Below are 13,104 nucleotides of genomic sequence, written 5' to 3'. Positions count from 1 at the left end.
GAGAGTCGAGTACCTCCTACCCGTCCCAAAAATTGGAGAGTAAGGATAAATGAAGAGAGTTCTAGACACGCTGACAGTTTGCCAAAGTTCACAGATTGTCTCTTCAAAGAAGAGTGGCGGGAGGTCTCTCTCTTCAATGAAGAAGCGCCCCCGGAGAAAAGATGTACACGATCATTGAGAGTTGGCAGAGATGGCAGAGAACGGATAAAAACACGTTCGGAGCATTGCGATCTGGGATCCGAAGAGCCTTTGAGGAAGAGGAAGAAGAAAAATAGAAGATGATCGATTGCGAGGGAGGATATAATCACGGATAGGTGTTCACTTTAACACCAAAAATCGGTGATTGATTGAAGGTAATTAATACTTTTCAAGTGGTTTTCAAGATACAAATCTTGATGACATCTGCAAGAAACTTTAAATTTAAAAAAATGTTGCAGGAAAAAGCTAAAAGCAGCGGGCGATTTGGGTTAGAAAATAAATACTAAACTTAGGAAGCTCAAATCTAGATGTTTTCTATATTATAAAAGTTAGAAGCAGATAAAAGATATCACCTATATTCTATCACTTGGAGTAGCGCCAGTTTTTTTCTCAATTTTTACAAATTACGCTTCAATAGATCAAAAAATGAAAAGCTTATACTTCGAAATGCTCACGAAATTCTTGCCTATTCAAACCCTAAAACATACAAGGAACTAATTACTTTTTTGTGGTCGGTTTCCAAAATTATGATAAGTTCTTCAACATTAACTTTAACGTCCCTAATATTATGAACACATATAAACCGATCAGATTTTGTGTTACATTTAGGAACCAACATAAACATTGGTATTTTACAATAACTTTAACCTGAACCAATGAATTCAATCTAAAGTACTACTGCTTCACCAGTACATTTCATAAAACCAACAATCAATGTGTACAGAAAATCATAAGTTTCCTGAATGTTTCTCATTCAACATCTAACAGCTGAAAACCGGAAACTGTCTGTTATTATGTGTAGAAAAAGGGAAGAGACTTTTTCCTCCACCTACTCTTGATATACTACTTTCTATAAATTGTTTCAAAAAGGCGATATTGATTAAATACTCGGCACTACAACAGAATCAATTATTGATTATTTATTTTCCTTTCAGTGGTATTACTCGTTGGGAGTTCGTATTCATATTTTTTAGAAATAATTCGCTCACAATTTTTTATAAATTCTAAAAAACCCGACAACATAGAAATGGTAACTGTATCAAATGTTTTTAAAAAAAACGAACAGACTTATTTACTGTCCAAATTCAACAATTTTTGTTTTCGCGAAACCAAACATTTTTCTGCAATCCCATACCGATCCTACCATTTCAATTCCTCCGGAAATCCTCGTTCCTAGCCATGGCCAAAAAATCAAAAGCTTTATAGAAATTCTGAGAAATTATTGAATATATTCTGTGCTAGTTCTTCGCAGAAGTTTGGAATTTTACGAACTACAAACATGAGATATGAGCATTAAAAGTTTATGAACCCTAGCGAGATTGTTTAGAAATACTAAATATTGCTCACAAATAGCAATTTTTCAAAAATTAATTTTATTCCTCTTTACCATATCCAATTAATTCTTTGGAGATCTTAATTACAAAAGACCCTGACCTATCTCTTTCACCCATATCAGATTTCATTGAAATTATTACAGTAGTCTTTGAACATCTGTGACTCTCAAACTCTTATAATCTCTTACAATTACTTGTTTCGCCTGGCTCCAACTCTACTGTACAACCAACTCTCTTTTCCCTCCTCCTCATCCTACTCAGAGAGAAAGAGAGAAATGGGAAAAGGTACGCCTCCTTCCAAAAAATAGGCGGAGTCTGGGAAGGACAAGAAGAAGCAGCGAGAAGCCAGTCCCTACACCCAAACCAACCGAAAGACATTCTTCCGATCATTCTCGCTCTCTCTAGTTCTCTTCCTCGTTTTCTTTCTCTCTTCTTCTTTTTAAATATCGCCAATTTTTCCATTCGATGCCTGTTAAGACGGCAATGACGGAGGAATGAGTAGAAAAAGACGAAGAAGAGAGGCCTCTCTGTACGTGTGCAAATATATTTGCTCAGTGCGCACGCACCTTCTTTTCTTAGGTCGAACCCCACCCATCCTCTCTACAAATCTCCCGCTACCTTCATACAAACACACTGTAGACTTACTTGGTTCAAGTTCCAAGTTACTATTGGGTTTAGTCTTACGTTCATTTGTGTAGTAGTCACTTACCATACTAAGTTGATTGGAGAAACTTATTGTAGAGAAGAGAGTGTAAGCTGATTTAAACTTCTCTTCAACTCTCCGAAGAATTTTTTGATCTCCCAAATCTTTCACGAGTCGTCTTTTCCCAGATTCAATTCTACTCTATATCTACGCTATATTCAAAGTGACCGTACCGAGCTGCATACTTCCTTACATGCCCATACTATATCATAAATGGATATGGAATGTAAAGAAGTATGTAGAACGGGGTGGTAGTGTTTTAATGGTGAGTAATTTTCTGCATTTAAATTATAGTAAGAAAATTTGAAAAACAAGGAGAAACAGAAATATAGTCGTTACAAAAAAAGAGGCAGAAAACCATTTCAAAAAAGAGGCAGCGGCTTTATATGTTAGGCATTCTACCGAGGAGCAACTACCTTCATGCCTAGATAGCCCGCCTCCACACCTGACAAACACATTAAAAAACGGAAATACAAGGAATAAATATAAAAAATTTTACACGCGAAATGAAAACTTTGCCAATATTTTCATGCCAATATTGGCAACATGCTCTATATCCACTTTCATTTTGATGACTTTTCGCGATGCGGCAAGGCGAAGGAAAAGGCGCCCTTCTGACGGTTTGATACAATGGGATGATTACTATTGATGTAATTTTTTCGAAATATCTTTGAGTTTGGAAAATTGAAGAAATACAGATATTAACGAAAAGTCATCAGAATGAAATTCAGCACAACTTTAATATTTCTTTGCTTCAGATTTCTAGTTTTTTATGCTAATTACTGTGAAACAGCTTAACGTTACAGGTCTAACTATATCAATATTGAATGTGAAATTTACAATAATCAAATTTAGAAATAGGTACTCACTAAACACACAGAAATTTGCAAAAAATAAAACCGCATTTTTATTTGGCTTCTGTCTTACGATTAGAAATTTCTCACTAATTGTTTAGTTGTTGTTTTGTTGTAAAATCATTATTTTTTTTCATTTTTTATTGCAGAATCCTCAAAAATCAGTCTTCAAATTTCAAATTTCAATTTCTCAACCGTGACCCTTTGTTTTTCGAATTGATTGATTCATGACAAAATGCCGTCTGGTGAACAGTGGCGAGGGATGTCCGGTGCACATACCTAGGGGGCCGCCGACCATCATAAAATATTACACCATCGCAATTTTTCTTTCCGATCCTCTCTCACCGTTCAACACTATTTCGTATGAACCTCTCTAAATGACTCTCTCCCAACAGAGCAGCAGACGTCTCGCCAGGAGTTCTGTGACGTGGCAATGGTCGACGACGGAACTGGTGCTCAGCACACATTGGCAAAAAACGAAAAGAACAAAATTACGGAGTCGAAAGACACAGGATCATTTGGTTTCGGGCAGAAGGGCATACAGGCAAACTCTCAGTGCGCACAATAGTCTCTTCACGATCAAGGACCGGGAACGATGTGCGAATCACGAAAACGACCATCGTGGTGTTCAAATTGTACCATATTTTGTTGGCAATGTGTACACTGTGCCGATGCTGCAAGGTTCCTGATGAACGAATCGCAATTAAATTTGTGATAGTGTGTCATGTGAAAGGTGCACTACAAATAGAGTATATCTACACATTATGTTCTACTCAGACTGTTTTCATATACAAAGTGACCACTTGACACGCCTTGTTCATTTGTTCATCCCATTCTTGTCCTGATCTCTACAATATCTCACTCGTTTTCTTCACGTTTTCAATTGGTTCTTCATTTTCATTTCGTTATGCTAGTAGTGAGTGTGATGGATCATCATGAATTAATCCCAATTAGAAAGTATTGGATTTGTGGAGAGCGCAGATGTCAAGTTTCGGGAATGACCCCGATCGGAGAGAGTGAAGGAAAAGCTTCTTTTCGGTCGAGAAAAAGGTTCTGGTTCTGGTTTGAAGTGAGAATGGAAATGAAGTTGCATGGAATTAGAGAATCTACATTTTGAAATGTAAATTGGTGAGGGCTGATGAAATAGGTACATAAATAGCAATTCACCGTACTCACCCATTCGTGAAAACAAGCGAAATTCACAAATCTACAGTAATCCTGGAATAATATGATTTGTTCAAATACTACCATTAGGGCAAATTCAAAAATGAGTCAAAAAGTGCAAAGGTAATAGTGCAGGTGGCAATTGGATTTTTGAACTTTTGAAAAAAATGAATATGATAACGACCTTGGGAATGGGATAGAAAATGGAAAGGGATAAATAATCTAATGGTAAAAAAGAATATTTGAGTTACGAGACTTTTGATGGCTTATTGTTCACTTCAGAAGTATTCAGAACATATATGGTTTATACATATATATATATATATAGGGGTGTGCGGCAAATTTGCCAAATTTGCCGTTTGCAGAGCTCGGCAAGTTTGCCGAATTCGCCGCACACATGAAAAATTTTAAATAAAAATGTTGTCCAAAAGTAATGGTTTCGATCAGAAAATTAATGAAAGAAATCTCAGCATCGTGTTTCTTTCATTTGTTATTTAAGAAATCCACATGCGCATTAGCCAAAAATCGAACGAAAACTAGCGAACTTAGTTTTTTCCATTAATTTTGGCACTTTTTGAGCTCCACGATTTACCGAGTATGACGACCACGGCAAATTTACCGTGCGCGATCAAGTTTTTAAAAAGTAGATTTGCCGAATTTGCCGAGTTTGGCAAATTCCCAAATTTACCGCACATCCCTGGTTTGCGTGGTACATCAAAAATCAACAAAAAACAGTGACTGTATTTTTTCTATTTGTCTTGTATTTGGATATTTTATTTACTTGTCTTTTGACTTATCTCGGCCCATCTCAAATATTTCAGAAAATTCTAAGATACTATACTATAGAAAAATGAACAAGCTGTGGTACAAGACTTTCAAAGGAGGAACGGTATTAATAAATCATAGAAAAGTGTATTTTTTTAGATTGAAATATCTCCTTTCTACCGTATCATTAAATTAAATACATAAGAACTTTCATCATTAAATTAAATACATAAGAACATTTATTTTAGGAGTGCGCGGGAAAATTTATAATTTTCAATTTCCGGTAGCAACGATAAAGAAAAATTTCAAAAATTGAAGATTTCAGCATAATTTTTTGAGAAGTTTCATTGTGAAATTTGGTATTTTGGTATTTTGGAAGTTTGTTATTTTGGGCATTTCGAGTACTTTTTTTGAAACAATATCAATGTGATACGTTGCTCCTTGTTGAAGAATTCAATTTCTTCACAAGAACCATTTTTTGCTACAAAAAAGGAGACCACATAATGTGTCGGTATCCACTTTTGTTCTTTGCAATGTGTCATTTGTGTATGTCATGACTAAAACCAAAAAGCGTTCGGCACTTTTTTGTGTTCAATTTTGACACAACGGACATGACTAACATTGAAGCCGGTCGGAAGTAATGATTCACGTACTGCATGTTTAAATGCCGAATTCCTTCTAATACATAGCATGAAGATAAAAAAAACGACTCGCGCGGAGTACTCCCTCACGATAGTTTGTTGTTCATCTGTTTATTTCGAGGAGGTGATAATGGTACGCAAAACAATTCTGACGAAAAGAAATTTGGTGTCGGCTACAAATTTTGGAACATCTCCTATGGAGGAGACAAAAACTGATTTGAATTCATTTCTGGAAATGTTAGATTTACCTGAAGTCATGTTCAAGATTTCGAACTATATCTACATCTTTTTGGCAAAAAGCTTGTAACATTCAGGATTCTCAGGCCGCCTCCAATCCAAGTACAAACTGGAATCAACGTTGCTCAACTTGCCAGATCAGAGACGGCCTCGGAAAGCTGGGTATTTCAAGCTTTTTACTGAAAGTTTGATACACTTCGAAAGCTTTAACATGACTTTACGTAAACTTAACATTCCAAGAATTGAAATTAAACCGGGACGAGCTCTATACATATTTATGCATCATTGGAATTGTGCACTTCGCATTTTTGGCGATTGGTGATTTTGGTGATTCCAAAAGTCAAATTTTCAATCCATCTGTATTCATTTTTGTTTTATCTGCTATTTTGGTCATTACCAAATTATCCAAAACTATTTTGGGGTATTTTCTTTACTAAAATACTGATTCAGACATTTTAGTCGCGAGAAAAAGATTAGGATTTTATTTTTAATTTTACTTTTCGTGTTTTGTTCTGACATGTTTGTGACTGCCCTGACGAAAATTATAATTTTTTAATAATTATTTCCAAATATATTGCAGCCGTTCTTAATCCAATAACTCACTAGACAGCTCCCAGATAAAAACAATTTATTTTTATTTGCTCAAAGTAAATTTCATTTGGAAATATACTCAATAAGTGCTTGATGAGGAACCATTCCGTTGACCTCAACTTTTGATAAAAGATATTTAATCTCCTCTGGACTCATTTGCTCCCCAACGTGTGAAAGTATTGCGGCAAGCTCACGAGATGGCATTGCGCGAGTTTTATTTCTGAAAATTTCGTATTTATTTTGTAAAGCACATCAACTAACCTATCCAATCCACTTAACGCTTTGATAATCTCCGTCAGTGGATTCGGACTATTTTGTTCATCTTTGCAAATGTCCAAAAATGTTGCAAATTCGATTGGTTTTTCTGAAATAAATAGCAATCATTCAGAAGTGTAATGTTCTAAAACTCATACTATTAAGCTTCTTGAAATAAATATCAGTTTTGGAAGCAGTTGGAGAATATCCAAGACTTCGGAGAGCACATCGAAGTTGAGAATCTGTTCTTAGTACTCCACTGGTTGAATAAAAGTTGAAGCATTCACGAATTTCTGATGAGAAACAATAAAGTAAAGATTTCGGAGTCAAATCTTGGAATTATAGTGTTGTTTCACTTACCATCAATCTGCTTCTGCGAGAAAAATTCAGTCATTTCTTCTTTGTTTTAAAATGTTAATATATAAAATAGCCAAACCCGAGCAGCAAAATGTGAATTGAAATTCTGTGAAAAGAACTGTGTGAGAAAACGAGAGAGCGTAGGTAAATAAAAAGCGAATCGCGGAACGGTGTTTGACGGGTCAAAACAAAGGCGGAAAACAAGAAAAAACGAGAGATTTGGCAGGAATACAAGCTTTTTTCTCAACGAAAAATTATCCTCAACTTGGACCAAAACAAAAATCAATAAATGAGAAAATTGATGTTGTATGCAACACTGGTATTGATAACAATACGCAAATTTGGGTTATCTGCATCTTTTACATAGAGAAGAAGAAATAGCAAAGAAATTGTGAAGAAGAAGAGAAAAAGAAAGTCGCACGAGAACGGTTGCGATTGAAAAGAGAAAGTTTTGATGCGAGAAGGAAAGAAGACTTAGATTTTCGGCAACTCGGCAATTTTACAGAATATAATACACTGCGGGTACTGCTTATAAATAAAAAGTCACACGGAAAATAAACTTTATGGATTCAACAGTTAAGTTGGTTTTATAAATAATACTCGGAATACTCCAAACTTTTAATAAATACCGCAAAATCAAAACTTGAGGGGAAGAAAAATACAATTCAAGATTGTGCAATTTTTTCTCTTATTAATTCCATTTATCATGGGTTTTGTGCATTTTTTCTTTTTTTTTTTCTTCTATTCTTTTTCTTCTATTCAATTTTCTGGAATTTCATGTGCTCTCTTCCTCCTCCCGGCCTGCCTAAGCCTAAGCCTACGCCTATGCCCAAGCCTGAACTAAGCCCCACGAGAAAGTATTGAAAGTATTTCTTCGGATCCACCACATAAAGTCAAATCAAGAATATTATTAAAAGGGTCAATAATCAGAATTGAATGTCCTATTCATTTTTATCAATTGATACGTGCAACAGTTATCAATTATCATCTCTTGATATCTTTCAGTTGTTCTATGAAAATTCTTTCTTTCATTTTTTCTTTTTGCAGGCAGTTTTTCACAAAGAACCGTTCTAATAATGACATTTTTCTTTCTTTAATTTTTTAACTTGTTGTTCTTTTGCACTTCTGTCCTCAAACACGTTGCTCTTTTTCTCTTCTCCACACATTTATTGGTCACTCTCTCTAATTTTCCCAACGACAACTGTCTCAGAGCCAAATGAAAAAGTATTTGAATGGAAGATACGCAGACAGTCATAGACAGTTGTCTTTTTGGTGCATTTTTGTGTGTGTGTGTTGTGTAATATATCCAACTTGACCTTGAAACATTTGACACACCCTCCAGTTATTTTGTGTGCAATTGTGTTTCTTAAATGCCTATAAGTTCTAATGATTTCCTGTATTTAACTTGTATTCCACACGAAAGTAGATTTTTCCGTGAACTTTTCAAAATTTTCCACAAGTCATTATTTTTTGGATCCCTTTAATCGATTCATCAAATATTGAAAAAATTTCAGCTTAAACCATGCAACGAGTGCAGGCACTTCGTCCATTACTTCCAAAGGGACATGTGACCTATTACAAGGATCAACTCTTGATTACGAAAGGTGAAAAACAATTCCTTTTTGATTCGAATGGAAAGAAATATCTCGATTTCTTTGGTGGAATTGTCACAGTCTCAGTTGGACATTGTCATCCGTGAGTATTCTTTTTGTAAGCTTATGAGAATTTTATGCTTTCAGAAAAATCAACGCAGCTCTTACCGAGCAAGCACAGAAGCTTTGGCATACCACGTCCATTTATCACACTGAACCAATTTATGAGTATGCTGAGAAGTTGCTCTCAAAGTTCCCAAGCAAATTGAATGTTAGTTTTTATTTTTTACCCTTTTATCAAACCCTACAGTTTGCAGACTTGAAACTGTTAGGCCTTCCTATAGTGAATTACTAAATATCTAGTCGTTTCTTCACATCCAAATTTTCAGTCAGTCTTCTTTGTGAACTCTGGATCGGAAGCAAATGACCTGGCTTTAGCTCTTGCTCGTAACTACACAGGACGATTTGATGTTATCTCGATGAGAAATGGATATCATGGAATGACCCAAACTGTTCTTGGAGCAACTAATTTGGGAAACTGGAAACCAGTTTTTCCACATGGATTCAACATTTTTAAGTCATTGAATGCTGATCCATATCGTGGAATCTTTGGAGGAAGCAATTGTCGTGACTCTCCAATTCAAGTAAAGAACAGAAAATGCGATTGCAAGCCTGGATCCTGTCAAGCTTCTGATAAGTACATTGAACAGTTCGATGATATGCTTCTTCACGATTTCTCTCATTCATCCGGACCAGCTGCCTTCTTGATTGAATCTATTCAAGGAGTTGGAGGAACTGTTCAGTATCCACATGGGTAAAATCTCAAAAGAAAAGTGAAAAATGTGTATTTGATTTTTCCAGATATCTCAAAAAGTCTTACGAATCTGTACAAAAACGGGGAGGACTCGCTATTGCTGACGAAGTACAAACCGGTTTCGGACGCCTCGGCTCTCATTTTTGGGGATTCGAATGTGAGTTTTTAAAATAAATAATACTAAAACTAAGAAATCAATATTTTGAATTTTCAGCACAAGATGCCTTGCCAGACATGGTAACTATGGCAAAAGGAATCGGAAACGGATTCCCATTGGGAGCTGTTGTCACTAGTAAAGAAATTGCCGACTCTTTCAACAAATCTCTATACTTCAATACATATGGTGGAAATCCATTAGCTTCCGTTGTTGGAAAAGCTGTATTGGAAGTGATTGAAGAGGAGAAGCTTCAGGAAAACAGCGCTGTTGTTGGAGATTACTTCTTGAAACAACTTGCAGCAATTGATGATGCGACAATTGGAGATGTTAGAGGAAAAGTGAGAAAACTCTCTAAAAAGATTTTAATATACAATTTGATGATTTTTAGGGGTTAATGATCGGAGTGGAACTTATCGATGAGCAAGGGAAACCACTTGCCGCAGCCAAAACAGCAGCTATCTTCGAAGACACTAAGGTGTAATGCCATTTTACTTGTCTAACTATCAGATTAATTTACAGAACCAAGGCCTACTGATCGGAAAAGGAGGTATCCATGGAAACGTTCTCCGTATCAAACCACCAATGTGTATTACTAAAAAGGATGTCGATTTTGCTGTAGACATCATTGCCAAATCAATTAAACAATACAAATAATTTCATAGGCGCCGTCATTTCTTCATTTCGATATTACCAAATTCTTGTTTTTTGTTGTTGTTTCAAACTATAATTCAAATATTCAAAATTCTTTCGGGTTCTATGAAATTATTGTTCCAAAACGCTTCAATTTGTATTGTTCAGACCACTCCCTTTTTTAAGACGTACAGCTACAAATTCAGATCTGAACACGAAAATCCGTCAGTCAACTTGGTATTCTTCTTTTTTCGCATTTCTCTTTTGCTTCTTCCAAAACGCATCCAGTTACATGTATCGTTTATGTGTTATTGGTATACTATGGCATTATGTACGCGCTTCACTTCTCCGTCACAAGGTGCTGGTGGACGGACGATGTTTAAAAAAATGAAGCGACATGCATGTACTGCGGCTGCTGCTTCTGCTGTGGATTGAGATTAAGAAAAGCTTAAAACCGGTTCCGATCCGCATGTCCTTGGCGCGCGGCAAATGCGACATAGGTGTTATCTCATCGGATGGTTAGGCGACGCCAACCGCACAACTGATGATGTAATCGAAATGCGGAAAAAGGTGAAAGTGATAGCATGGCAAAAGTTTGCCGCCAGCAGGGGTCGAACCTGCGACCTTGGGCTTATTAGACCCACGCTCTAACCGACTGAGCTATGGCGGCATAAAATGCACTCTTCAAGCGTACGAATAAAACAGCAATAAGCACGTAGGTTGAATGCATTAATCTATAAGGTGTGTATATGGTTTGAATTGCTGTTTGAATGCGTATACGTTCGATTGAAAGTTCGACATGTTTCTCAGTTATTAATATAAAACAGTATTGAATCCTACAAGTTGCATCATATCACACCCTCTATAGAGGGTGTGATATTTTTTAGAGGCCTCTAGTTATTGTTTGTTAGCTTGCGACCGATATCGGATACGATTTTTACAACTTTTATGCAACACTGCAACACAACACCGGCAATCTAGATAAGACGGTGTTTTGCAGAAGCTGTCATCCTATCGAACCTTTAAAACCTGAAGGATCTATTCCTTATTACACCATTTGCCTATATGCGGAACAGAACATTTTCAGTTTTTTTTTTAATTGTTTCTCCTTGCTTTTTATTGATGAAAGTTCTTCCTCTTTCTCATGACTTACAGTACTTCTAGTTGCATCATTTTTGTTTCGTTTTTTCTAACTTTATAGCAATAGAAAACAAAAACCAGGTGGTCAACCTGCTGATTTTCATCACGCGCTCAGCTACCATCTTTCATTTTCAACCATTTTGTCTCGTAGGCACCGGGCTCCTGAACATGTGTTGGCCGCCATAGCTCAGTCGGTTAGAGCGTGGGTCTAATAAGCCCAAGGTCGCAGGTTCGACCCCTGCTGGCGGCAAACTCTTTTTTGCAGCTTCGTTTCAGCGTGAATCGCTTTGTAATAAAACAACCTGTTAGCTGGTCATTTTGGTCACTTAATCGTGTTCACTGGTTCATTGAGAAGAGAAATAGGAGATGAAAGGGAAAACATCGCTTCATTCATCGTTATGTCATTGTGAAAGGATACACAAAAATGGGCCGGCCCAAAAAAAAGGGTACTTATTGCGTTTGACTTCCTTAAGAATAGTCCTATTCCAAGTTTGACTACTGATTTAATTTTATTCTTTCTAGTAAATTTCTTGTAATTGTTTGAAGCGAGTTTAGATTTTATGTTATGAAGATATTCCGTTTTATAAACTTTTAAAAGCTAATTTTGTTTTTCGTAAACGTAGGCGCTCCTAGATTAGTTTAAAGATCAGTTATTACGATAAAAAAGTTCACATGGCATTTGTAGTGACCACGTGACGTACGTAGGTCGCCTTTAAGGCAACCATGCTATTGTTTCGTGCCTACCTTCAAATAAAATGTGAATAATACTAGTTCAGAACAATTTTAGTCCTGTGTGTTTATTTTCTTCTATTTTGAAGCACGATTTATCTGTGAATGTTGAATTTATGTACCACGTCTGATTATCGATGCTCATTTCCATAGAAGTTTAAAATAAATTAGATACAGGAATGCACATTCTTCTGAGTTTTCGTTAATCGAATATCTCGATTAAAACCTGCAGCAGTATCTAATATTTTTAATTGAACAAGTATTTCTCATCATCCTAGAAATTCTTCAAATGTTCATCTTTCCAATAGAACATACAAATCACACGACGAACGAACAATTCTTCGTCTTCAGTTTTTCTCAAATCAAATGGTGTGTATGTAACCAAACCAGACACCTTTCTCCTTTTCTTAGACACCATACAAAATGGAGAGTACCCGGAGAGAAACAAATGGGCGGACCTTCAATTGGTACCAATCGAAACTCGTTTTCTTCTAAGTGTATGTATGTGTGTCCTTTCTTCAGATGACACCACCTGTGGATGGTTCTTAATTTTCTATCTATTCCTTATTCTTCCAAGTGCTATCTATTCGTTTGCTGAAAATCGTCCGAAGATATCAGGATCAGGCCTTGGCTGATTGCAAAATTGTTCACCGTGAAAATTAAATATTGCACTCTCCCCGGCCTGATCTGAGAGTAAGGCGAAGCTGAATTGACTTTAATTCGACAGGTTTGTTTTTGCTTCAATTGTTTAAAATTTTTAAATGGGTTTTAGTTTTAGCAGGTTTCTTTATATACTCTGTGGAATTTTTTAAAAGTATCTGTTGTGTTATAATGTGCTAATAGAAAACAAATAAAATTTTGAAGAAGATGAAGTAGATTGACATTGCTTTTTGCTCTCTGTGCTCTGTGCAATTTTAACAGATTTTTTCAATTTTATCAAAGT

At 36.0% G+C, this 13,104-nt stretch overlaps 2 protein-coding genes and 10 non-coding genes across 12 annotated transcripts; 4 read left to right on the top strand and 8 right to left on the bottom strand.

Moving 5' to 3' along the window:
• Positions 1 to 14: 14 nt before the first annotated feature.
• T09B4.13 lies at positions 15 to 158 on the bottom strand. Its single transcript, NR_050171.1, has one exon. It is a non-coding gene; the product is annotated as an Unclassified non-coding RNA T09B4.13 (non-coding RNA).
• Positions 159 to 2,013: 1,855 nt separating this feature from the next.
• On the bottom strand, positions 2,014 to 2,154 carry T09B4.17. The gene has a single exon (NR_050170.1). It is a non-coding gene; the product is annotated as an Unclassified non-coding RNA T09B4.17 (non-coding RNA).
• Positions 2,155 to 2,356: 202 nt separating this feature from the next.
• T09B4.14 lies at positions 2,357 to 2,482 on the bottom strand. Its single transcript, NR_050168.1, has one exon. It is a non-coding gene; the product is annotated as an Unclassified non-coding RNA T09B4.14 (non-coding RNA).
• mir-1 lies at positions 2,396 to 2,491 on the top strand. The gene has a single exon (NR_000172.2). It is a non-coding gene; the product is annotated as a pre-microRNA mir-1 (primary transcript).
• A 1,003-nt stretch (positions 2,492 to 3,494) lies between these two features.
• T09B4.16 lies at positions 3,495 to 3,558 on the bottom strand. Its single transcript, NR_050167.1, has one exon. It is a non-coding gene; the product is annotated as an Unclassified non-coding RNA T09B4.16 (non-coding RNA).
• A 2,399-nt stretch (positions 3,559 to 5,957) lies between these two features.
• On the bottom strand, positions 5,958 to 6,069 carry rrn-4.16. The gene has a single exon (NR_131385.1). It is a non-coding gene; the product is annotated as a 5S ribosomal RNA (ribosomal RNA).
• Positions 6,070 to 6,510: 441 nt separating this feature from the next.
• Positions 6,511 to 7,207, bottom strand: T09B4.4 (EF-hand domain-containing protein). The gene is made up of 4 exons (NM_059377.7): positions 7,103 to 7,207; positions 6,901 to 7,035; positions 6,749 to 6,851; positions 6,511 to 6,707 (listed from the first exon to the last, which is right to left on the bottom strand). Exons 1-4 carry the CDS (start codon positions 7,134 to 7,136, stop codon positions 6,551 to 6,553), a joined length of 429 nt encoding a protein of 142 aa, NP_491778.2. The 5' UTR covers positions 7,137 to 7,207; the 3' UTR covers positions 6,511 to 6,550.
• A 1,406-nt stretch (positions 7,208 to 8,613) lies between these two features.
• On the top strand, positions 8,614 to 10,434 carry T09B4.8 (Alanine--glyoxylate aminotransferase 2, mitochondrial). Its single transcript, NM_059376.11, has 7 exons — positions 8,614 to 8,794; positions 8,839 to 8,962; positions 9,081 to 9,505; positions 9,553 to 9,662; positions 9,720 to 10,000; positions 10,051 to 10,137; positions 10,182 to 10,434. The coding sequence occupies exons 1-7, from the start codon at positions 8,622 to 8,624 to the stop codon at positions 10,314 to 10,316; spliced, it is 1,335 nt and encodes a 444-aa protein (NP_491777.3). The 5' UTR covers positions 8,614 to 8,621; the 3' UTR covers positions 10,317 to 10,434.
• A 454-nt stretch (positions 10,435 to 10,888) lies between these two features.
• Positions 10,889 to 10,962, bottom strand: T09B4.t1. The gene has a single exon. It is a non-coding gene; the product is annotated as a tRNA-Ile (tRNA).
• A 591-nt stretch (positions 10,963 to 11,553) lies between these two features.
• Positions 11,554 to 11,773, bottom strand: T09B4.19. The gene has a single exon (NR_050166.1). It is a non-coding gene; the product is annotated as an Unclassified non-coding RNA T09B4.19 (non-coding RNA).
• Positions 11,609 to 11,682, top strand: T09B4.t2. Its single transcript has one exon. It is a non-coding gene; the product is annotated as a tRNA-Ile (tRNA).
• Positions 11,774 to 12,765: 992 nt separating the features above from the next.
• On the top strand, positions 12,766 to 12,862 carry mir-235. The gene has a single exon (NR_002349.2). It is a non-coding gene; the product is annotated as a pre-microRNA mir-235 (primary transcript).
• The last annotated feature ends 242 nt before the right edge of the window (positions 12,863 to 13,104 follow it).

This window comes from Caenorhabditis elegans, chromosome I (assembly GCF_000002985.6).
Source record: "Caenorhabditis elegans chromosome I".
NCBI lineage: Eukaryota > Metazoa > Nematoda > Chromadorea > Rhabditida > Rhabditidae > Caenorhabditis > Caenorhabditis elegans.
Note: the sequence above shows the minus strand (reverse complement) of the source record. Positions and strands in the feature narration are given on the sequence as shown.

Excerpts from the sequence above, each read along its gene's own strand:
- T09B4.4 (NM_059377.7), bottom strand. The coding sequence starts at position 7,136 with ATGACTGAATTTTTCTCGCAGAAGCAGATTGATG. Across the intron at positions 7,036-7,102 it reads CTCGCAGAAGCAGATTGATG|AAATTCGTGAATGCTTCAAC; the intron begins GTAAGTGAAACA and ends GTTTCTCATCAG. Across the intron at positions 6,708-6,748 it reads GCGTTAAGTGGATTGGATAG|AAATAAAACTCGCGCAATGC; the intron begins GTTAGTTGATGT and ends CGAAATTTTCAG.
- T09B4.8 (NM_059376.11), top strand. The coding sequence starts at position 8,622 with ATGCAACGAGTGCAGGCACTTCGTCCATTACTTCCAAAGGGACATGTG. Across the intron at positions 9,663-9,719 it reads TCATTTTTGGGGATTCGAAT|CACAAGATGCCTTGCCAGAC; the intron begins GTGAGTTTTTAA and ends TTGAATTTTCAG. Across the intron at positions 10,001-10,050 it reads TTGGAGATGTTAGAGGAAAA|GGGTTAATGATCGGAGTGGA; the intron begins GTGAGAAAACTC and ends GATGATTTTTAG.